Below are 23,815 nucleotides of genomic sequence, written 5' to 3'. Positions count from 1 at the left end.
ATATCTAATGTACTATACTGTATTAACACATCTGTAAAGTCACTTTTAGTTGACACAAACTGTCTGATAACACTCAGATAACGTTATTGCTTTTACGTTCTTATTTACACTTAAAAACTTTCAACTGCTTCTGAGATTTTACTGGTATTCAAACTAGTTAAATTTTGAAGAGGTGTGTGAGATGGCAATTAATGTATGAAGACACTTTCCTTTTTCTTAACATAACACTATACCTTATTTTGCTTTTGCCTACGTGTGTGGTAATTTTTGTAATTTCTTTTTTTATGTGAAATGTACATAACATGAGACTAATGTCTATTTATAAACACGTCTAAACATAATTTTGTTTTATAATAAACTGATGCAAATCGATGACTTTGTTTCTGTTCACTTTTATTTCTATAAAATTTGAACGTTGTCTACAAGTTGGCACAAATCAAGGGTCGGGTCCCAAGAATGACTTTGACTCTTAGCAAGCTTCTGTAACTTCACAACTGAGCTTTGAAAGAGCGCTCTTAGCGTGCCAATTGATTTCTTGTATTCAGTTGCCGACTGGTATCTATTTTGTGGCAAAGCGATCACGATTTCGTTGACTTCTCCTTCAATTCCGATGCTGTAGAGCTCAGGGAACACGGTGTAAAGATCACTCACAACTTGATCTCTCAGGTCTGTGTTACGACAAACTAAGTTTAGGATGAAAACACCTGAAATAGGGGACATAACAAGTACATTAGTAAAATTACAGTATCCAGACATTTTTAATCATATTGGATAGAAAACACAAACATTTGTTTTTGTGAGGCCATTACTTGACAAGGGATCAGCAGCAACTTCAAACTTCACTTTCAAATAAAGTAGAGAACCTGATGCCGTTACAATCAAATGTCAAATTATGACAACAGCGTCGAGCAGAAGGTCAGAGGAAAATGCTTAGATTAGAAAGACCTCAGTATTCGAGTTCGGTAGAGCTTAGGACATTTTGGGTTGAGAACTGACCTACAGTATCATTCACGCTACGCGTAGATTCAAAATTCTTTCCTCAGCAACAAACGAGTCCGTCACCGCTATGGAGAACAGCTAATCGCCGTGAATCTCGGAAAATCCTTCTAAAAATTTTTAATTTATATGCGCACCTGACGTTTTTTCTCACACTGACCTGAGGGAGAGAGAAGGGAATGGACCCGAGTTAGAAATGTTCTGTCGACAAATGCTTGTGGCGGGCTGCTCATTCCTACACCGGTGTCTTTGGAATCCACGTCAAAAATAATCACATCATAACCATGGTCACTTTCTGAAGTAAAGCGAGGGAAAAACAATTGACATGTTTGTCCTCATTAAACGGCAAAAGTACCGCACACATCTGCTTAAAATTTTTCCATAATTCTCCTGTGAGCCACTGGACAACAAAACAGAAATAAAGAAACAAAGAGAGAAAGACCTTACATGTATTTTAAACGCAAAAAATGCAGAACACAAACCTTTGGTCTCAATGTATTTCAAACCGTCTTCAATGATGATTTTCATTCGCTCATCTTCCTTGAATTCAAACCAGGTTTTGGCAATTTCAGAAATGCATGGATCCAACTCAACAACTTCCATGGAAAGCTTAAGAAAGGTGAAAACGAATTATTTCCAAGTGGCAGTGAAAAGCACGGAGTAAAACACAAATCAACACAAGACAATGGAAATACACGTAAGTCACCCCAAACTTGTCATCGTACAAGTTAATCATTGCAACATAAAAGTTAACACAAGTAATGTTAAGTCAACATAAGTCAACACAGTCACGTGCATGTGAACACATACCGAGTCTCCAGCTCAGACCTAATAGGGAGTTTCAGGCGCCGTCCACACTAGACCGGAGGAAGTTGAAAACGCAGTTTCATTTCTACGGTTAGGCCTACCATCCACACCAATCCGTCACGAAAACGGAGCTTTTCAAAAACGCTCTTCAAACCAGAGGAATTTGAAAACGCAGCTCTACTTCTACGCTTAGGCCTACAGTCCACACTAATCCGTCACGAAAACGGAGCTTTTCAAAAACGCTCTTCAAACCGGAGGAATTTGAAAACGCCGGCGTTTAGTTTCCATGTGGACGGAAAACATTTTGAAGATGAAGCTTTTTGAAAACGATGACCTCACGAATACCCTGTGATTTCCCTGCCCGATATATATTTTTTCAAAAACAAAATTAATCCAAAATGAGCATTGATTGTTGCATTTTTAAATTCCTCCAGTGTAGTGTGGACGGAAAACATTTGATGCTTTTTCAGACTGAAACCTCCGTTTTCAAATTCTTAAGGCGTAGTGTGGATGGGGCATATGCAAAAAAACGGCGGCGACGCTTAGGACAACGTCGATTAAAAAATGAATTTATATTTTACCTATAAATCTCGCGACACCCTAAAGTTATTTAGTTTGTTTCTCACCGTCAAAACTATCTCAATTCTGAATCCGGAACACAGCGTAAAATTCGAAATAAGAATTTTAAAAATTAGCCGTACGCAGAATTTGGTGATTTCACGTTGTTGTTTTACAGAGAACGGCAAAGAAATGTACCAAGAATAACAATAACGTTTCCGTTGCTGTTATGGTTTTCTTAAACTCCTACTCTTTATGAGAGTAGAGCGTAACGAGCCAAAGAAATGTGGTAAATTTAAGTCATCTCCATTACAAGTACATTATCACAAGGCCAACACAACTTAGTGCAAAGCGAAACAAACCACTGCAGGTCAATGCTTGTTTTCTTTGAAAGGCAAATTATCAGGTACAGTAGTTTGTTGTCTTTACCTGTTTGAAGTACTGATAAAGGAACATTGCAAGTCCTCCACCACCCAGACCAACTATTAAACCTTTCTTTGGGTCACCTGAAAAAGAAAATGTTTAGATACTATTAGCAGAAATATTAGGATATTCCAAGGCACTTGTTTCTGTCAAACATAAATAAACGCCTATTAGCATTATGTTTATCATTACATGCTTTTGTCTTCAAAAAGCAAAACAAAACAAAAACAATACGGTCTTAAATTGCATACATGTACATACAATGTACAAACTACTGCCATGGAATAGTACCTGTTGCAACAAATCCTTCAATCCAGGCTAAACCAGTCACAATAACCCTGTGATGCTGACATGCTAAATACCCATGATCCACTTGGGGACTGCCGCCGCTAACAGCAGCCTTCTTCTTCTGTTTCCCTTTGCTTTTCTTAGTATTTGCCTTATCTGCAAAGCAGTAAATTCTGCTAGTAAAATTACATTGTTTCACACTAAGCAAGCAATTGAGCCAGATTTCACACCACTGAACCATCTTCATCTACCTACTTACTGATTGGCCTTCTTCAATCCCCCCCCCCCCCCCCTTTGGTTTCCCTAACAGAATATAACAGAAAAAGAAGAATAAAGTGGTAGATCTCCAAGAATTTGCTGAGTGCTTGTTCTTTCAGTTCATTAATTTCTTGATAAGTTAATTCTTTCAAGGGAATTTATAAAGATGGCTAAATGGAATTAGGGCTAGGTCAGACTTAAAGCAATGTTCCACAGTGGTCATGTGTACTATGGCTACAAGAGTTTAGACTTCATACTTCAGGTGTATCATATTTCAACTGGCTCTGAACTGACGGCTTTTGCTTTGTAAGGTAAACCTTTTTTTTTCCCTATAAGACATGGTGACAAATCCTGCAATCTGATTGGCTCTTAGCAAGGCTTGGATAAATAAATTATACGTTATTGAACCAGCTTACGGTCAGTCTGTATAGTGCAAAAATTGTGAACCTCACACAGCATTTTCAAGATCTATGTCACAGTTTTTCACCACACAGACCTCCCACCCAGCAAATAGCATACGATACATCGATTTACCACAAGTGCTAATGTGTTGAGAATTCAAACATCAAATGATTATATTTTCTTTGCCAAGCTACAAAATACATTGAATAACGAACACTTGAAATTATCTTTGAAAAGAGAACTCAAGGCTTTTGAAGAGCTTTGTCTTACAGTCACCTGTTACTAGCCTAGCCTCTGATTGTATCACATTCTTGTTGTTCAGGAAAATCAGTCGGCGAAATTTCTGTCCACTATCTCCGTCAATGTCTTCCACCACATAGTCACCACTTAATGCTGAACTTCCTTCATGTAAGACCACACGATTTCCAAGATCTTCTCCAATAGAAAGAAATGGCACCTGGCACATGAAAACAAAAATAAACAAAGAAAAAACAGGGTGGGGGGGGGGGGGGGAGGGATAACATATTAACATCACTAACATCAAGTAATGTTATCTGCACTGACCTGGCCTGTAGCCAGAGACTTTCAGGTTATTAGAGTACATTTAAGATTCTAATCTTAACTAAAGCTACACTGTATTTAAGCTACTGACCGTATATTGACAGTGTTTAATAGCCAGCTTATTTAATTGGCTATTATCCTCATGAGCATTCGAGTGACAAAAACATCCACAGAATGAGAAAAAAAACACACCATCATAAAAAAGCATCATGAATTTTGCTGCACTTAGGCTATTCTACAGGGCCAAATTACCTGCGCATTTTGATTGAGTCTTCTGGGAGCAAGTTCCATGACTTTTGTAGACAGTTCCTTCTTAATAGAGTCCATGTCACTAAATGTATGCCCTCTTCCTAGAGTAACTATGACGACACGCTCAAAACTTGCATTGGTGGTCAGTTCCATTTGTCCGTCTTTGGATGAGAATAGCCACTCTGTCTCCCTTCCTGTAGAACAGCAATAAAAAGAGTCCAAACAGCTGCTTACAGTAAAATAATACCATAGACATGCCATGTGTGGGGAGGGCATACATGTACGTAGATTCATAGCTATTTGCACACATTACATACCTACAATGCTTTACTATAATATCGTGGTATGTATAAATAAATGGTGGAGTTAGCTTTGGAGCCCTTTACACAAATAATAATTATATGTAATGCACTAACAGCATGAACAGGCAAGTGATAGATCTTCAAAGGGTATAGCTTTGACACAGCTCCTTGCATACACATGCACGTACGTCACATCCATATGTCGTAGGACATTACAGTATTGGTGAAATGTACAATCCATGCAAGTTGACCTAAGTTGACTTAAATGTTTAGCAAGAATCAAAACTCAAGTTTAAAAATAAAAAAAATGGCATCAAAAAGATGTTGTTACTTTAATAAACCACAACACTTACCTTGTGGAACAATGAATATTGCGAATTTTCCATTTTTTGCTGATGAATGTTGTAAGTCAACAGTTGTCATTGAGTAACGAGTTTCACTTCTTTGTTTTTGATTTCCTGATGCTTGATACAAATCCACCGTGACATGCTGGCCAGGACATAATTTCTCTGAATAATGCACACATGAAAACAACAAATTCAAAATCAGAAAAAGATAAGGAAAGAATGGCAAAAAAGGAAAATGAAATTGAATGGAGACTATGCACATGTAGAATCAATTTCAATTGAATTCTACAAATTTCTCTCAAGTGATTTGACCATTAAGTCTGCTTTATCAGTCTATAGACTGAGTCTAACAAAAGATATTTCTTTATACATTAAACAACAGTACTACTAATTATATATAAATTGCAAATCTGGAGGCACGATGCCCATGATAATAAATAACAATTATTATTCATGTGCATGTATGGGAGTTGAACTTTTAAATATTATATAATTGAGAAACCACTTCAAGGCTCAGTGGTACACTTTAACATTAATGCAGCAGTTAAAATATGTAATAAAGAACACTAAAAACTCACTGTTCACAGTATAATACAATAATATTTAAAATTAATGCCTCACGTTTAAACATGTATAGGTACATGAACATACCTAGTGATCTCTTTGTGACAAAATACTGTTGGATTTCTTGCAGAGTAATCTTGACATCTGAGAAAGAGTTTACTCTTTGGATAGTCTCTATTCCATCCAGACATATTTCAATGATTTGTAGCGATTGAGTTGATGACCCTGAATACCATTGAATGCAAAAATCAACAATTAACAGCGTTAGTTTTCTCTTACACATGGCAAGCATGAATTCCACAAATGTTGCACTGAAAGCACTATAGCCTTCCATGCAGAAGTTTTTATGGCTTGTCATGCGTTCCTTCCCCATGAGGGAAGGAAAGCGTGATGAGCCCTGAGAGCGACTGACAAAATACTGTTGGATTTCTTGCAGAGTAATCTTGACATCTGAGAAAGAGTTTACTCTTTGGATAGTCTCTATTCCATCCAGACATATTTCAATGATTTGTAGCGATTGAGTTGATGACCCTGAATACCATTGAATGCAAAAATCAACAATTAACAGCGTTAGTTTTCTCTTACACATGGCAAGCATGAATTCCACAAATGTTGCACTGAAAGCACTATAGCCTTCCATGCAGAAGTTTTTATGGCTTGTCATGCGTTCCTTCCCCATGAGGGAAGGAAAGCGTGATGAGCCCTGAGAGCGACTGCGAGAGAGGCTATAAAAAAAACCAACCTGCAAATTTTGTCTTTGTTAACACAAGACAAAACAGTGGTAATGGTATCGATTTTCCACCTGATGTCTCTTTGTTTACCAAATGTACCCTAAAAAACCATCCAGATGAAAAATAATGCAGCAGTTTGTCCAAGATGTCTTCTGTTGCAAATGAGAAACAAATAAAGCGGCCTCCTACTTTAAGAATTCTTTGTACTACTTCAAAGTACTCTATGATGTTTGAATCAGTTCTCTGGCAAGATGAGCAATCTTTATGCAGTCTGTCCAGTTCACCCCTATCTATCGAAACATTAAAACTTTCATCATTAAGATCAACCTGCAAAAAAAGAAAGAAAGATGATATTTCAAGCACTTGCCTAATTTCAACCCCTTCCTCCTCCTCTCACACTGGGTTGTTACTTATCATTTTGAAGTATATGGCTTTATTTTCAGAGCAGGTGGTTGATTTTACCATCACTTTCTTTCTCAAGAATCTGGTAAATACCCTAGCAGTGAAGCTGGCTTAGATCGTGAAGTACATGTACATGATCATCTTTGCCAGCACCTGTTGACTTTTGACATTACCCTGCTCTCTAACAGTTCCACCCTGACCATTGCTTCTGTTCATTTCCTCAACTGGAAAAACATAATTTCGATGTCTGTTGATTTAATGACATCTTATCAATCTCTGAATGTCTTTGTATAGTGGCCGATTTGAGATTTGAAACAAGATCCCCTGTCTTCATACCTCCCTGCCCATCCTGTGTTCAGTCACGCTCCCACCTTCACAACTCAACCTTGGAGGGCAAGTCTTAGACAGGGTCTAGGGGTCTGGGTTGATAGGTAGTAAGCCTGACTAGCACTCTAGAACTTAGCCTATTTACAGTTAGACTAAGCTGACTACCCTAAATAATTCTCAGGTTTGCCTATTTACAGGTAACTCTCAATAATGGTAATGGTAGCACCTCCCACCGCTCATCCTTATCCTGGAACTAGGGAGGGAGAAGTGGGGGCAGGGCAGGGGGGGGGGGGGTGAAGAGATGAACATTACAAAATCTGAAAATCCCCGTCAGATATCTTCTTGGGAGATAAAAGTGGTGATTGTGATTCCCGGCACTGGTCGAAACTGCTAGGAGACCTTTCTTGAATCCCCAGATTACGGTTGTGTTTCTAAGCAGATCTTGAAATGCAATGGTCCTTACATTCAAGACATGTCCCTCAATAAAGTGCATTTCTGGTCTCTTCTCCTTGTTTCTTTCCCTGGAACTAGTAACGAAGTTCTCTGAGCTCTCCACACCAACAACAGAATGATAACCCGCATCATACAAATCTTCAATCAGAGAGTCGCCATTACTACAGTCTGACAGTGCACAGCCAGCAGTTATAATTCGATCGCTCGCCTTACAGTACTTCTGGAGAAAACCACATAGTTCTTTATAACCTCCATAACAGGAAGGAGACTCCATGAGTTCATAAAAAAGCTGGTCATGGCGTTTCTTGAGATCTGGATTGACAGCACAGCGAAAAATTAACGCCATAGAGCTTTAATTTAGACACATGTGTTTAAATGTACCTTTCAACAGCTGTCGAGGGGATACCTACTGTAGTATTACATGAATCAACGTTGCACTGCTGTGCTTCTCAACGAAGGCTCGTAGAGTGGGTGGAGGGAGGGAGGGTGAGGAAGAGATTTTTGTCACGCACCGTCAAGTGCTTGGTGAAACTACTTCTGGGGGCAGTTGAGAAAGAAAAGTCGTCTTTATGGCTTCGAAAGTGGAAGTTTCCATAGAATATTGGTAAGATGTTGTGTCCTTTTTGTTCCACCGTCGCTTTGACTTCTCACTTTTCGAGAAAACATTCTAGAAAACGGCGCTTAACAAATTCGTGCTGTTTCACATTTCGTTTTCAATGGTTCATTTTCATAATTAAGCGTAAACATTTATTGTTTGAAGCTTAACGTTCTGGAAAACTTCATTGATATGGAATGTGCGCTTGTAAGTGCGGATATGGAATTTGCGCTTTTAAGTGCAGATAAATGATCTGAGGTTTTTAGCATTCCCTTTACTTTCGATTGGTCCTGAACTGCCCGATCGTTTCTCGTTCTTGAAATGACGTGCAGAGGCGTAAACTTATTTACATGGCTGTGTCAGCTGTTCTTTAAACGAAGCTGTGGCTTAAAACGGGACATTTTCTACACAGTCCTGCAATGAAGTTGATACTTGTAAATAATGTAAGCTTACTTTGGTTTGCAGCTTAGTACGTTCAAAACAATGGCGTCAGTTCATTACTTAGCAGTATTTGGGGAAAAAAATCAGCCTCATTTACATGTGTTGTAGATTGGCTGAGGACAACAAGCTCTATTCATATTCAGTGAGATGTGCAATATTGATTTAAATCGATATTGCACTTGCTTGCAAACCATCTACTGACTGGGGCAGTGATGGCAAATGCACACTGACTGTATTTAATTGCTCTTGGAAAAAAAATTTCAAAACCTATCAGGAAATGTGTCGGACTAAAATTTTACAAAAATTGAACTGTTTTGTTTGATTCTTTAGTGGTGCATGAGGATACGCCCCACGCTACAGGGAACTGGCGGATAAAATCAAAGCCGATATCCCTGCAGCAAATGTGGCTGGTCATGTCGGCCGCAGATGTAAGTTTGTGATTGTTTTTCTTGTTGTACATGCTTATTTAAACCATCCACACCAAGGGTAGTTAAGCGATTGGTTATTAAATATTAAAAACCTGCAGAGGGTTAAGGGAAAATAGGGTTAATAATTCTACACATTTTTGTGTTTTACCACAGCCTCATTTGAAGTCACAGTGAATGGGAAATTGATTTTCTCCAAGCTTTCACAAGGAAGTTTTCCTTCCTTTAAAGAGGTTGGTATACATGTAGATTTAAGAGATAATAATGGGTTGCCACTGTTCAGGAAATGGTCAGAGAAAGAAAATTCTTCAAGGTCAGGGAAATTTATTTTTATCAAGGAAATGTTAGGGAATATCTAGGGAATTTTGAAAAATGATGTCTGTGGCAACCATGTGTTTATACAAATAAAATCTCAATTTTTTGGACACCAATTAATAAAATTAGCCTGTTGTAAGTAAACTGCATAATACATGTACATGTCTATGTATACATTGCATTACACTGTTTGCCTTGTATGGTTATAAATATAATGTTCTTTACTGTTTTGCTTTACAATTCATACTTTTTCATCTCAAATAGGTCGTCAGTGTGGTACGTGAGTGCAGCCAAGGAAAAGGCACACGTGAAGTGAAGGAGAAAGAAGAATCTGAATGTATTTTGCTTTAAAATGCATCATGCCAGTCCAACTACTGCAAATTTTACGGCACATTATTTATTGCTTTTATTATAAATTTAAAACAAAATAATCATTTCATAGCATTTTGCAGAGGGCCTGCCTATTTCAAGCTCTCAATGAGTAAAGAACAAGCCAAAATCTGATGAGGCACAAAAAGGAGCATGCTCTTCCCTCAAGGGATTACATGTCATTACTGTCCTGCAGCTTGTTTTGTTCTTCAATCACACATGTGGCCTTAATTAACCTACACAATAATGCAGGCATCTGTTCTGGTGCTACTCTCTTAACACCCAAGCGAGATTCATCTGTACATGTACATCTGTATGCTCTATCTTAGACCAGAGCCAAGTGTTATTGAGCATGTGCACTATGCATACACATAGATATCTTTGTCGTGGCTATGATGAGTTGTTTGCTTGCAAATTATTACACAGATTGCTGTAGTGTCTTTTACAAAGGGTTGAGAAACTGGTTCCCAGACTTTTCAGGTACCTACAAATTATGCATTGTATGTTTTTTTAATGTCAGCACACACAAGGGGACTGGTCCCTACGACTAGTCCCTGTAACAAGTCGCAGGGACAAGTCCCATGATGTGAACTGGCCATTTTTGCCACAAAACTAGTCGCAGGGACTAAAATTTGGTCCCTATGACCAGTCCCACGAATTCAAACTGGTTTGAATTTTTGGGACAAGTCCATGCGACTTGTTCCTCTAAATGCTCCGTGTGAACTGTTCGTGGGACAAGTCCCTGGGACCAGTCCCTTCGTGTAAACTCTTCAGGGGACTAGTTGCAGGGACTGGTCGCAGGGACCAGTCCCCTTGTGTGCCAACCTTTAGATGCCAAGAAGAATGGAACAGGCTCAATTCATTCAGCACTTCCAATGTTTGTTTTTAAATTTTGGTAGCAAGGCCTTCTTAGGTCAGTGAATGAGCACATGTTGACAAGCAAGTTTTGCAATAAATTTTAGTGTCGCACGTTATTATTTAATTGTATTTAGCAGTGTGGCAAACTACACATATCCTTTGTTGATGCAAAGAGTTATGTTGTTTGTATTTTTGTATGATAGTCACGTCTAAAAATGCTCTCAGTAATGATGCTGACTTGATGTTTAAAATGCAACAGTGTAACAGCAGAGGCATGTGGATATACCAGTTTTGTTATGCAGGTAAATTTGAACATTATAACAATGACATTGTAAGATCAATTAATAAATCAATGGAATCAACATCAATCATGGCCATTTTTATTGTATTTTCTGTTATATTACTCCAATTCTTCCTAAGATTACAACTGTGTGCCATGAACGGTCTGCGGATTGGAGATTTTCCAAGTATTCCTTTTGTTTTAAGCAGTCTCTCAATAGGTTTATGATGCAGATGTACAAAGCTGATGATGAAAACTTAAATACTCTGCATGGGCTCAAAGTAGTTTATTTTCACAATGCAAGGACCAGCATGTTTTTCCAAAGCCAGTCCTCAGTGAAACAAAATAACTGCCCCTGAAACAAAGCATTTCCGCACAAAACAAGACTGGCTATGGTACAAATGTAGCTAGCAATGGCAAGTCATCAACAGAAATGTTGCCGATACCTAGGGTTGATTTCTGTGGCTTTCAAGTCTGGTCTACGTTTCTCCCCAAGAAAAGTTTGAGTTAGCTGTGCAGGCCTCTGTCCTTAGTAGTGGTTCGTAATCATGCCTACATGTAGCTGATAGCAAGCAAGGAAACTTTACAAGTCTACAGGTTTGCTTTTGCCCACCCTCCTACAGTTGTAAGTCCCCACTCATCCATTTTCACTAGCAATAATTTGGATTCTACTGATTAGTGGGTGAATGTGTCAACTGTGATAACCAAACACTGAGTTGATCATTCCAAAGTGCTGAGGTGCTTTGATGATGAAGAGTGGAAAACAAGAAGTGCATAGTTAAGCGGATTGGTAGGCAGCAAACAGTACAGCCCGTGTGTCTGACTTTGTGAATTCAACAGGCAAAAAACTCTGAGAGCACCTTACTTCGACTAAGAAGGGACACCTGTGTTCAATACAGACTCAGTAGTGCAGGTATGACTCACAACAAAACCTAAAAGGAAAACATAACACAACATGCATGTTGACCAGTCTTTATCCTTTAATAAGCTCTGCCATACATTGTACATTTTACTAAGTTAAGCTGTCTACATGCAACTTTTAATTGCATTCACCTGCTACAAAACTGAAGACAAAATATACTGGAAGTTCATGTAGCAAGTTGAATCTCATTGTAACTTAAACAAGACAAAATGACAAAACATACATCACATTGATCAGCAAGCAGCTTTATGGTTACTACAGAAAACTGTCTGTGCATAAGTACACGATCTACATTACTGACCATGGTTAACTTCTGCTGTAATATAATAATATTAATACTGAAAAGTACAAGTTCATACAAGCAGCAGAATGAGCTGCAAAATGGAAGTTTGTTTCAACCTCCTGAACATCTCTAATTAACATGGAAGCACTACTGATGATGACAAAATTTTATAATAATTTCCACATTCACTTATATCGACTGTAAATTGTGGCAGTAAGAAACAATAGCCTAGAGTTTTGAAAAATTTGAAGGCTTCTGAAAGTAGTAAGGACAGAAATCAGAATACCACCACAGAAGGGTTTAAAATCAAGCAAATATTTGAAACTAAAATCTTAGTTTTCAAGCACTTGAGAGTTTCTGTCATTCATACAGTCACAGATCATGACTGCAGTAAAGAAAAAAACCTACAGTAATATATTGTATTAACCAGAACACTTCTTAATGAAAATGAAAAAAAAAAAAAGAAAAGAAATGGAAACACTAATTTTACATTAATGTACTGTTCCAGTATTCTGTGCTAGATATATGTACAGCACATACTGTAAAAACCTTCAACTTCTACATTTCAGACACTGACAGCTTTTAATCAATAGTGTACGCCATAAAGATGAAATGTGAATTGTCTGGGCACAACTCATGACCTGGTTTCACTGTCTCAAAACCCATGAACATGAAGGTGCGCATCAGGCTTGCTGCAAAAGGAAAAACAGTATCAAAGTTTTGTATACCTATTCAGTGGTTACAATGTGGCTAATGTAACTTAGGGAAAGTTTGATTCAAGCCAATACTGGCCAACAGGCTTTAAAGGGTGGCCATACTCTGTGGAGTCTCATACAGAGTGCAAAGGCCTCGCATGCTTGTTTTCCTACCGTGCAAGAACATGCAGCTACACCATGTACCCTCAGTGTCTTCTGTGCTTGTGGCGTACTTTACTCCTTCTCTCCCCCCCCCCCCCCCCCCCCTACCATTGTTATAGTACACTGTAAGTATTACCACTGATTTTGTCAGTGTGACAGTGCCTGCTGGTTGCCACTCTCAGGGTTGCTATGCATACCTGCGTGCTCTGCTAATGGCTGGTATTCTGCCTCCTAAGTTCCCAGGCTCATCATTTGGTCAGGAGTTCAGACTATACTATACAATAATTACAGGCTTAAAAGGGCCAGATGGCTCTGAAACTATGGGAACAGATCAGCATTAAATTTGCTATTCACAACTGAATGAAGTATATTCCCCTCACCTCTGTCTTTTCTATCCTTTAGTAGACCAACAAATACATGGGTGCAATCCAAGTGCTCCTCTGCATACTCAAGTAGTGAAATAAGGCTGCGGGAAAAGAGTAACTTTCATTTAACAAAATGATGTTCAAATGTTGAAAGTTACAGATTAACAATACTATTATTATGAAACAGCTATAAATTGTATCTTGCAGAGTCATCCAGAACTGTGCAACACGCACACAAAGAGTTTTAAATACCATTCTTTGGCTCCAGGGGGAATGTCTCCTTGTGGCACCTCTACGTAGAGCTTTTCATTTTGCAATACAGCCATCCATTCTGCTACGTCATGTTCACCGCTTTTAAGGTGGAAGTTGTACAGTACCGACTTCGATGAAACTGCTTCATCTTTCTCCAAAGCTATTTCTGAATCCTGTAAAGAATAAGCAAACACAAGTACATCTGGTTAACACAACCAAAGACAAAATGGTTTCACTGAATGCTTGATGAACTCGGCAAATCCTAACTTGAAACAAGCTTGAAATTACTTTTTGTACTAACTCACTTTGTACAAATCATAATCCCACAAGAACTTGTCAAAGCGTCAATGATAACTCCTAAAGAAAACATAACTTCATAATACTACATGAAGTCAAGTTGATACCGTACTGATTACTGGCAACTTAATGATAGTAAAGATGTACAATGTAACTTACCCAAAATAGCCCAAGAAAGGATATGTCATCCTCATCATCATCACCCCCACCTCCACCCTCTCCTGAAGATCCTGCCTCATCATAACGGACATCAGGTATACCAGTCCATCCACTGTCGCAGCTTATAATTACAATACACTGCTGGCTCCCTGACGAGTTAAAGTACATATGATACTGACGAACAGGTTGTTTGCAAGCAAAACAAAAACTTACTGTATCCCCAAGGGCATTTACAGGAAATATAATTCTACCAGTTACTGCGGTGACTGGACATAAAGAAGTTATTTGAAACTCAGTATAGTATCAGTAAATTTGGTGTTAGGAGATCTTGCCTTTACTAGAGTGATGAAGAATGCGGTGTAGAAATGACTGCAAATCAGTATCTCCCCAGGAGCATAATTCCATGTAAATGCAATGTCAAAAATAAAAGGTTGTCAAAGTTCTACGTGCACCGAAGTACATGGACATCTACATGTAGGTCATCAGTAGACCGTGTCATTTCATCAAATATAGCCACACTCTGAGCATACAACATCATGCTTTTGAAACACCCACATTCAACACAAAACACACCCTAAATTATGCGTCTGAGGTTTACAGTTTATTTATAGCTTATACTTACTGTAGCTCAATCTTACATAATCATTAACAATTGGTGGTTGATCACACAACTTAACTGCCATGGGCTTGCAACAGAAAAATCTAAGCCTTGTATGAAAATTCCGGATGAAAAATGACCAAACGCGTTTGCACGAAAACCGATAATGAAAGATCATTTAAGCTTTAATATGCTGATTGTAAACTTCTCACGTAGAATTATATTATCCAACACGCATGGATGCTAAAACGTTGCAGATACTTCGGGATGATAACTGGCAACACGTCAGTTGTTAAGGGTGGCAGGATAAAATCACTAGTTAACCACTGTCATATAAAACTGAACTATGGATTAATTAACGTTATATTTATAAGGAGTTTTGCAATTAAATCTTTACATACGTACAGGGCTGCTTGGCGAATTTCCCTGGATTGTTCTGATTAGAATTGTGATTTTCCTTCTTCTTGTGCGGCGAAATTGTTACCAAGTCGCTGCCGAAGCAGACTACTGACAATCACGGCAACTATAACACGTCTAAAGGGCAGAAAACTCGAACAACGACCACCGAACTATTCCCTTGCGTCTCGAGGAAAACATGGAAAGATGTCGGTGACCAAGATGTAGCATGCTTTGCGCGCTTTTCTTGTACCCAGTGTCTTTGACCCTCCATTCGTCCAGGACGTTCTCGCAGGCAGAATTCGCGAAAGAGTGCGTAGGTGTAGCAGGGTTAGATCCTGAAACACCCTACTACAATCATCGCAATTTATTTAGTCTCGAAGAGGTTAACGGTAGTTTTCTTGGTAAATTTTGCTAACACTAAATAGTGCTAATAGTCACGAAACGTAGCGAAGATTAGCCATAATGGCAATTATTAAATTCTCACCTTGAATATAGCCTGCGTAGCAGGCGTATAAACGGGAGGGGGTGGGGGAGGAGGAAAAGAATTCGGGGAAGGGAATAATCAATCAAAAACTGCCTACCATATCCAAAATAGTACGTGACGTCACCAGACGACATTATAACGCTCGGAATTTACCCCTCGGGGTAAAGGGAAGAGACGGCTGAAATTCAGACTACTTTTTTTGTCCCAGCTGACGGTCCATCTGAAATGTTTGATTTGTTCATTACAGGGCAAGCTTAAAAAATGTTGTTAGAAATGTGCGTTAAAATATTTGCATTTGTTGTTTCAGGATTTAGGCTTATGCCCTTGTAGTGGATGCGTTTCACAGAATGGACGTTGTTTTTGATGACATTAAAATTGCGGAGTTGAAGTTATCAGAGTAGAGCGTTTGCTGCCTAACTACTTGGAACAAACTGTATTTATATCAAGTCTTGTTGCAGCAAAATTAACTATGGTGTTGTTTACTCGATGAAATGTGTCCTTCTCAGTATATGTTACAAATGAGCTTATCATGCTCAGATTCCTCCTTGGTTATTCTCTGGCAGCTAATCCTAACGCACGAAATGAAACCATTTGAAGCAAAGAAGCTACTCCACGCTTAGCTACAACAGACAGGGGTTCGGAAGCTTTACTGGCTACATTTACCACTACATGTCCGTGACTTCGCTCTCAGTTTTCAATTCAAAGGGCAACGGCATTATTTATCTAGATGTTTATTATTTCTACTTTGATCTATTACAGGCCTACAAAATGTTATTTCTGTTATTTCTTATTTATTTTTATTATGTCATTTCTGTTATTTCTCAGTTTACAGAGAGCCACGACACTCTTTCAAATTTTTCTTTTTAGTAGTATATTACCCATTACATAGCAGAAGAAAGTGATAAACCTATTTTGCGGAACGATAAATTCACACTGAGAATCGATCGATCAATTCATTGTTCTCTTTAAAAAAAGTTGCATATGTCTTTTTTCGCCCTTAGCTTAGCATCTGAAAAGGGAGTCTTTCTGGCAAAGTCATCAATTGATACGAATTTAAATGTACATTTATCAAAATCACATTTCATCGTTTAAGTTTCAGTAATTACTAAAGAAGACAAAAACTGAGAGCGACAAATCTAACAGTTTAAGTATGACCCACTGATTGATCAATTAACACAAAATATCGATAAAGTTAATTTATTGATGGAGGAACAACAAAACCGTGTAATCCATGGACCCTCTATCTTAACAATGGACTCCTGTCAACTATGCAGCCAACCAAAGTCTGAGTTTGCCAACTGACCAGTCAGTTATGTTACAAAGCGACACTTTGTAGCTAACTGACTTGAACTGAAATGCCTTGCAAGAGACTGTCCCGTGAAGATCAGCTCACAATTTTCTTTATCATGGTTTCGCATTTGATTTGTCATATACTACTTTACTGTTTGAAGACTCCTTACTATCTTGAATTAGCTTTTCATCAATGGTCTGAAACCTGCATGCAGACATAAAAAAACATTGAGCGGCTGTTAGCACCGGATACCAACATTACACATCTACCTGTTGTTTCAGAGACGCAAAATGAAGACAAAGAAAAATTCACCATCTTATTTTCGACATGGGGAAATCGCCTTAGCAGTTGATCCAAAATTAGCACAAAAATAATAACTCCGCAATGAATCATATACAGTTAATAGCTGCTGCGTGAACGAGTGCAACGGAAAATTTTATTAAAACGCTGAAAAATTCAACCAGAGCAAGGAAGGCATCAACAACTACTAAGTGTTTTATCATTCCAATACAAAAATCTTTCGCAATTTTCGAAACCTTTTTTTCCTTCTGTGCCCCAGAGTTAACACTTGTTTAGATGGGAAGGGTTGACTGATTTTGTCGTCAAACGTCGGTTTATCTGCTGACCTGCCTAAAAGCAAGCTACTTAGCTCGTTGCTGACACTGCATATGTTTAAATGCATATCGTGTTGAAACTGGGAGATCCAAGGTGGCAGATGTTTTCAAATATATGACGTCATTATGGCGTGAAAGGACGTCATCGTGGTGTGGTATGGCATCATGATTGCGGCGTGAGTGCTACTAAAATAACGAGTTAATCAACTAAAAAATTCAACAGATGAACAAAATAAGGCCCAAGCTGAAAAAGATTATCCGAACGACGTTACGATGGTGACGTTAACAGGGTATCAATTGAAATACTTCCGATCGTGGATACCCTCTCTTGTCATTTCAAAATAAAATGTTCATTACAGAGCTGAGTTTACAACTTGCAATTACAAGTTAATGTTTGAATTTTTTTTTCTTACCTAGTTCATAGAACTCTTTATTTCACAGCAGTCAATATCTGTTTCACCGAAACAGATCCGCGGTCAAGGCGTATCGGCAAATGAATTGTCCCAAGAACAGTAATGTTTTAAATCAGGAGAAAATCAAGCTGAGGTAAGCTTCTTGATATTCTCTTGTTCAAACACATGCTTGGCATCTTGTTTGCGCTTTTTACCCCTATGGAGTATTTATACTCACTTAGCCTGCGTAGCAGGCATATAAAGGGGAGGGGTGGGGGAGGAGGAAGAGAATACCCTGACCCTAACCCTAACCCTAACCTCTTCCCCCACCCACTCCTCCGTTTTTTTTTCCCGAATTCCCTTCCTCCTCCCCCACCCCCTACCCTTTATACCCCTGCTACGCGGGCTAATACTCACTGGAATTAAAAGTATGTATCCTTTTCTTTCTTGTGAATTATGGCAGCAGCAGTGATGAGAGGCACTACCGTTTGCGTCTCTTTGTGGCACTTTGCTTCATTGTGCTCGGAGTCTTTGCAATTTGCAGCTCCTTTAACGATAGTTCCATCATATCTTTTCTCAAGAGTAACATTAACAGCGCCACTCTCCTTCACGGCAGAAAATATGGTGGGCATTTCTGTTTCTCCTGTTTGTAGCTGACTTTTAAGTGCATCAGTTTCAGCCAGACCAAAAATTTCTCCTTCCAAATCGTTGAGAGGGAGAAGCAAAACCAGACAGCAAGAAAAAGACCAATGGGGATTTTTTCGCCATTCCTTGACGTAGCGATATAGGTTCACTGAGTACTGGACTAAAAAGCAAATGATCAATAACAAGAAATTCCTTTGTAAAAAGTCTTTGTATTCACACACTTACCGGTAGTTCCTTTACAGTTCGAGGTAAGTTTAGAAGTATGGATAGTAATCAGTTCAGAAATTTTTCAGTCGAAGCTCAGCAAATGGTAAAACATTCGCGCTTATCGTCAGAGAGTATCCCAGTTAATTCAGCATTAAGCGACTAGTAATCAATCTACCTGTCCGTGAATGGAATGATAGTCCACGGCAGGGTTTACCGTCGCCCCCCTCCCCCCTCAAACTACCGTCACCACCAAGCACTTAATTCGAAGATGCCCACTTATATCACTGAGTCAGTGAAGAGAGGCAGTGTAAGCTGGAGTAAGGTGCCTAGTAGCATAGCCCAATGACCCCGGCCAGGGCTCCAATTTACACTACTCAATCTGGTGTCTACCACAATAACAATTAGGCAGAGAAATACGCCCGTAGATTCACGCGTTATAAAAATAAGTCGAACATAAGCTGACAACATCGAAACATTTGATTATAGATTTCTTATCTTACTTCTAATCTTTCTTACTATTTTCCATCGGGTGCATATCACGATTCCATCTGTGCCAAGTTTGGACTCGCCAGCTGCAAGCTCTCAAGACAGTGCGCAAGTGAAAAACAATACGCCTGAAGAGATCGATGCCATCTAGATCTCTAGAACGTGGCGTTAGCATTTGCATGCATGATATTTGGAGGTATACTTAGCAACAAATGCGGGCGAGGATCGGCTTCAACCATGCATGGCTCGAACAGACTCGTCTGAAATGTCGCCGAATTGCACCGGCAAAATTTCACGATTAGGCATGCATACCATATGAATCCGAAGACTAAAGTTAAAGGCTGTAACGACAAGGGAAGCTGACATCAGCTTGTTGTCGAACTCTTCTTGTATTGGACGAATCCAGCAGAAAAGTATTCCATACATTCTGGCGATAACCAATGCCAAGCCGATGTAGGACCTGCTCTCTCGTCCCACAAGGATAGACCAGATGTAAGGATTACATTTCGAGACATCTCAACCCATTCCCAATACCATGAGCGAGGTTTATAGTTTTCAAAATTTGAAGAAAACACATTCCTGTGATCATTTCCATGCTACCTCCAGGATGCTGAGTTATCCGCTTGGCGTCGCCAGCAGTTAATATCAATTTTTGTTGTCTCCAAAGAGCGATAAAAGAGGCTGCAGGTAGGGCCACAATATATGCAATAGAAATGTACGCTCCCATAAGAAAGTAGTGATACTTTGGTCCTTGGCACTGTATACTGTAATCTGCTTTCAAATACTCGTTGCATAGCTCGTCCTTTTCATCTCGTTAAAGCTTGTGGCAAGCAAGTGGCATAACAACACCTGTCTTCGAAAAGATGTTCAGATACGCCACATACAGGACTAAAAACAAATTCCTGTACACAAGTTCTTTTGTCTCTGAAATCTTTCTTGACTTTTTCTTGTCCTCCAGATTTTTCCTGTTGATAATCTTTATACGTACACTATAGCCAATGCCAAAAAGGCCAATAGCAGTGACGTTTATAGCCATGGTCGCAAACAGGCTTCCAAACGCATCAACGTGTGATCTCGGGAAAAGACAATGAAGGGGTGTAATCTGAAGAATGTTCAGTTAGAGTATTTCAGAATACTTGGCGATGGCCTCCAGGGAGTCTGGTCATTTTATGTAGGAAAACGCTTGCAATAAACCACTAGTGACTTGATAAAAAAACAATTACGATCTTAAGGTTCGATAGAACCACTGATGTCTATATATATTAGAGAGACTTCTCGAGTCCATCCACACCAAAGTCACCATGATAATCGCTAGTACAACAAGGATAATCGACAACTGTCCGACAGTCCACTTCTTTGACGGACATCGCTTGCATGTCTGCATTTGCTTATAGTAGTTTAAACTGCAACTCCACAGAGGGGTCGTTCGTACCCCTTTTCAATTCAAACCACATTTGCAAGATTCCCCTCTGAGACATTTATGAGCCTCAGGTATTGGATAAGGGAACTGTACCAGGTAGGCATCCGACGATGGTTGATTCGCCAAAAGATTTTTAATAAAATCTTTGTATCGATCTTTGTACGTCTCGTTGCGCCATTTCCACCAATAACCAGGCTTCAAAGAAGCAGACTCATTCTTGCATTCCAGTCCACCATTTTCACATTTGTAACATTTCTCGAACAAATGGAGTCGATAAAATCCTTTCAAGCATTTACAAGCGCGATATTAAGCGAAGTAATCAGTGTTTTTTCCTGTTTAGGACGCAAAAAGAAAACAAAGCGCGTTAATCTTGGTATGGGGAATGAGTAAGTCGACAAGCTAAATAATGATAAATAGCTTAAAATGTTTGCTCGATACTACAATTTAGCCTGTACATAATATGATCATGATATTGAGCGGTCATCGCGACATTTGCAGCTCAAACGTTCCTTGGTTCACGCTGGCATTTTTCGGAGAATTTTGCTCCTTATTTGCAGCTGGATAGCGATGGAAATGGAAGCTCTCGACGCAAGCTATGTTTCTTGTTCAATGTTCTTCTCTTTGTGTCAGATAAAATTAGAAAAGTTAACTGTCAACGTGTGTCCTGGTTAAATGAATTGCTATACCCTTTTCCCCTGTTCACTAATTTTATATGATGGGGCATCGCGTTGTAATGAATGTCAGTATGTACCGATAACATTGATCTATCTGACTGGAATGATGGTTTTTCAGTTGTTAAAGGCCTGATAAAAGCGCAATGATAATAATGCGGTTTATAGTCGGTTGCTTACCCTCAGGACACGACTTGCAAACATGTGGTAGTTTTCCTGGTGTTTTATCAAACGGAACAAATGAGCCAGTCGGACATTTCTTACAGCTTGTGCTTACATGACTGTCAGAGTAAAAGCCGCCTGAAAAAGGAAGCACAACAATTTAACTAGAGCAGTTCAAGAAGAATCGTAAAGATCTCGGTTTTACCAAGATAGTTTAGGGACATGTTTGAACATAAAGAATGACTTAAGAACTTTTCAGGCTCAACTGACAAAAAATGAAGAAAGTTCAACCTAAGTCCAAAAATAGGAGTATAAGATGCTTGATATTTATGAAGTATTCCACGTATCAGTATCCACCCGTAAACATTTCGTCCCGATTCCTTGTGCCTCATGCAGACAGAATGATTTTGGCCTTTGGAAAACGAGATCATCGGCGTTGCAAAGTTTTTAGTAGTTTTTTTTATTATTATTATTACGCAGTACTTTATTCGGAAAGAAACACAAGCCTGCCATGGAGCTTCCTTGGAGTAGAGCAGTGCAAAGAAAACTTGCAGGCTTTACAGACTATAAGAATGATCTAACATACCTGGCGGGCATTCTTTGCATCCATCAGCTCCTCGAGAGGAAGAATTGGAAAATGTTCCCAGCGGACATGGTAGGAATGTATCGTAGTCTGAGCTATTATCAGATATTTCTCTAAATCCCGCGGCTGAGAGAGCGGACTTGACAAGATTTCTTTGAAAGTCGTCATGCGCTTTGAATGTGATAGCTTCTGCATTAGAATCGATGGCATTCCTAGGAGAACATGAACTGAAACTGGGCGACTCTACTGTCTCCGTTAAAAGAGAAGAGTCAAATCAAACATAGCGTAATGAATTCATTTTAGTTTCAGGACACATTTTTCATTCATGATTAGACTTAACTTAACACCCAGCGTTGGGTGTTTGTCGAAGTCAATTCATGATTGTTCAGAGACACGCCATGCCGCCTTACAAAACCTTTCTTACTAGATTCAATTACTTTTTAAAAACAGATGCTCACAGCAATAAAACGCATAGTGCACTTGATGAAGAAAACTATTCATATGTCAATATTACGATACTTGTTTAGTTCAAAGAACTTCTTAGTGACCCTTAGTGGCAATTTTCATTCCGGCCAATTCCAGACAAATCTTCCTCGCGAATTAACAATCCTTAAGTCAAAACACTGAACTGATAACTGGTAGTTGCGTCAAACTTTTCCGTATTTGCGGAACTTTAAACGAAATAATCTTCAAAATCACTGACTGGAGGAAGTTTTTTCAAAACAGAAAGCTTTTGTTTTCCATTTGTAGCTCTAACTTGATTTTCTGTCTGCTCCTTGTTCAATGAAGAGTACCCGAAAACTACGATGGGAATGATCTTAGAAAAAACTCTCGCTGTTTTAAAGCAATCTCGTCAAAATATTGTACATCTGTCGGTCCATCTATTATTATTTCACAGAAACTATGGTTTGAAATGCGATTTACTTGAAATCGTGATTGCCTCTTGCCATACTCCATAGGTGGACCGGATGGGTATTAGCTTTGTTATGGCAAGTAAAAATTCAAGTTTTATCAATATAATTTCGAATTTTTCTGTTTATCTTTTTTATGGATATTCGACTGCCTTTAAAATACATTAATAGCAGACTTGAACCTATTTACAATAACTGGTTCAATTTCTACATCGATTCATTTAAAGAAAGACTGTTAAAAAGTCAGATTGAACATGTTAGATAGGGTCAACAAAAATAAACTATATCATGAGACGCGACTGCACCTACGATGGTCCAATTTGAAAATCTCCTTCAAAGTGAAAAATGCCTAAAATTAAAGTCCAGTAAACGACGGGAACAGAAAAAACGAAAAATAAACGCAGAAGGAACAATCATGAATTAAACTGAATATAAAAGCGGATTCCGAACTTGAACAGAAGGGATTTTTACAAGATTTAGCACGTAACGAAGCTTATGTGAATGTGAAACGGTCGCCTCGTTTTCTCTCAAAGTTCAATTTCGGTTCTGACATTACAATAAAACACGCTCGGTTTTGATATTACGTTAAAAATCAAACCTGCTTGTGTAGGCCCTGTCCGCTAGGGAGAGGTAGTCTTGAAGTGAAGTTCTTGAATAAACGGAATACTTTGCAAGTTCCCCTTTGTTCTAAATACATGTGTTTAAACACCTATGACTACTAAGTCCATCGACACGACTCCATGCTAAGCGCTGGATTTGATGAAGGAGAGAAACGTATTTATCAAAATGACAACGGTGGTTCGTTTAAGTACAATAAGAAGAAGCAGTTGTGGGAGAGGTGGATTCGCCGTGTGTCATAGATCAGC

At 38.9% G+C, this 23,815-nt stretch overlaps 3 protein-coding genes and 1 long non-coding RNA gene across 4 annotated transcripts; 1 reads left to right on the top strand and 3 right to left on the bottom strand.

The window, feature by feature from the left end:
* LOC145479506 (eEF1A lysine and N-terminal methyltransferase-like) lies at positions 1-8,062 on the bottom strand. Its single transcript, XM_081457887.1, has 11 exons — positions 7,679-8,062; positions 6,498-6,813; positions 5,843-5,980; positions 5,198-5,353; positions 4,546-4,736; positions 4,009-4,189; positions 3,076-3,228; positions 2,791-2,867; positions 1,479-1,605; positions 1,157-1,291; positions 1-704 (listed from the first exon to the last, which is right to left on the bottom strand). The coding sequence occupies exons 1-11, from the start codon at positions 8,012-8,014 to the stop codon at positions 400-402; spliced, it is 2,115 nt and encodes a 704-aa protein (XP_081314013.1). The 5' UTR covers positions 8,015-8,062; the 3' UTR covers positions 1-399.
* Positions 8,063-8,455: 393 nt separating this feature from the next.
* On the top strand, positions 8,456-11,039 carry LOC145473666 (migration and invasion enhancer 1-like). Its single transcript, XM_081455069.1, has 5 exons — positions 8,456-8,470; positions 8,729-8,732; positions 9,046-9,132; positions 9,286-9,362; positions 9,709-11,039. Exons 1-5 carry the CDS (start codon positions 8,456-8,458, stop codon positions 9,793-9,795), a joined length of 270 nt encoding a protein of 89 aa, XP_081311195.1. The 3' UTR covers positions 9,796-11,039.
* Positions 11,040-11,909: 870 nt separating this feature from the next.
* On the bottom strand, positions 11,910-15,082 carry LOC145479505 (ornithine decarboxylase antizyme 2-like). The gene is made up of 4 exons (XM_081457886.1): positions 14,087-15,082; positions 13,631-13,803; positions 13,394-13,479; positions 11,910-12,848 (listed from the first exon to the last, which is right to left on the bottom strand). Exons 1-4 carry the CDS (start codon positions 14,252-14,254, stop codon positions 12,739-12,741), a joined length of 537 nt encoding a protein of 178 aa, XP_081314012.1. The 5' UTR covers positions 14,255-15,082; the 3' UTR covers positions 11,910-12,738.
* Positions 15,083-21,375: 6,293 nt separating this feature from the next.
* Positions 21,376-22,857, bottom strand: LOC145469862 (uncharacterized). The gene is made up of 2 exons (XR_014042387.1): positions 22,042-22,857; positions 21,376-21,593 (listed from the first exon to the last, which is right to left on the bottom strand). It is a non-coding gene; the product is annotated as an uncharacterized LOC145469862 (long non-coding RNA).
* Between the last annotated feature and the right edge of the window lie 958 nt (positions 22,858-23,815).

The sequence above is a fragment of the Orbicella franksi genome, chromosome 2, assembly GCF_964199315.1.
Source record: "Orbicella franksi chromosome 2, jaOrbFran1.1, whole genome shotgun sequence".
In the NCBI taxonomy this organism is placed as follows: domain Eukaryota; kingdom Metazoa; phylum Cnidaria; class Anthozoa; order Scleractinia; family Merulinidae; genus Orbicella; species Orbicella franksi.
Note: the sequence above shows the minus strand (reverse complement) of the source record. Positions and strands in the feature narration are given on the sequence as shown.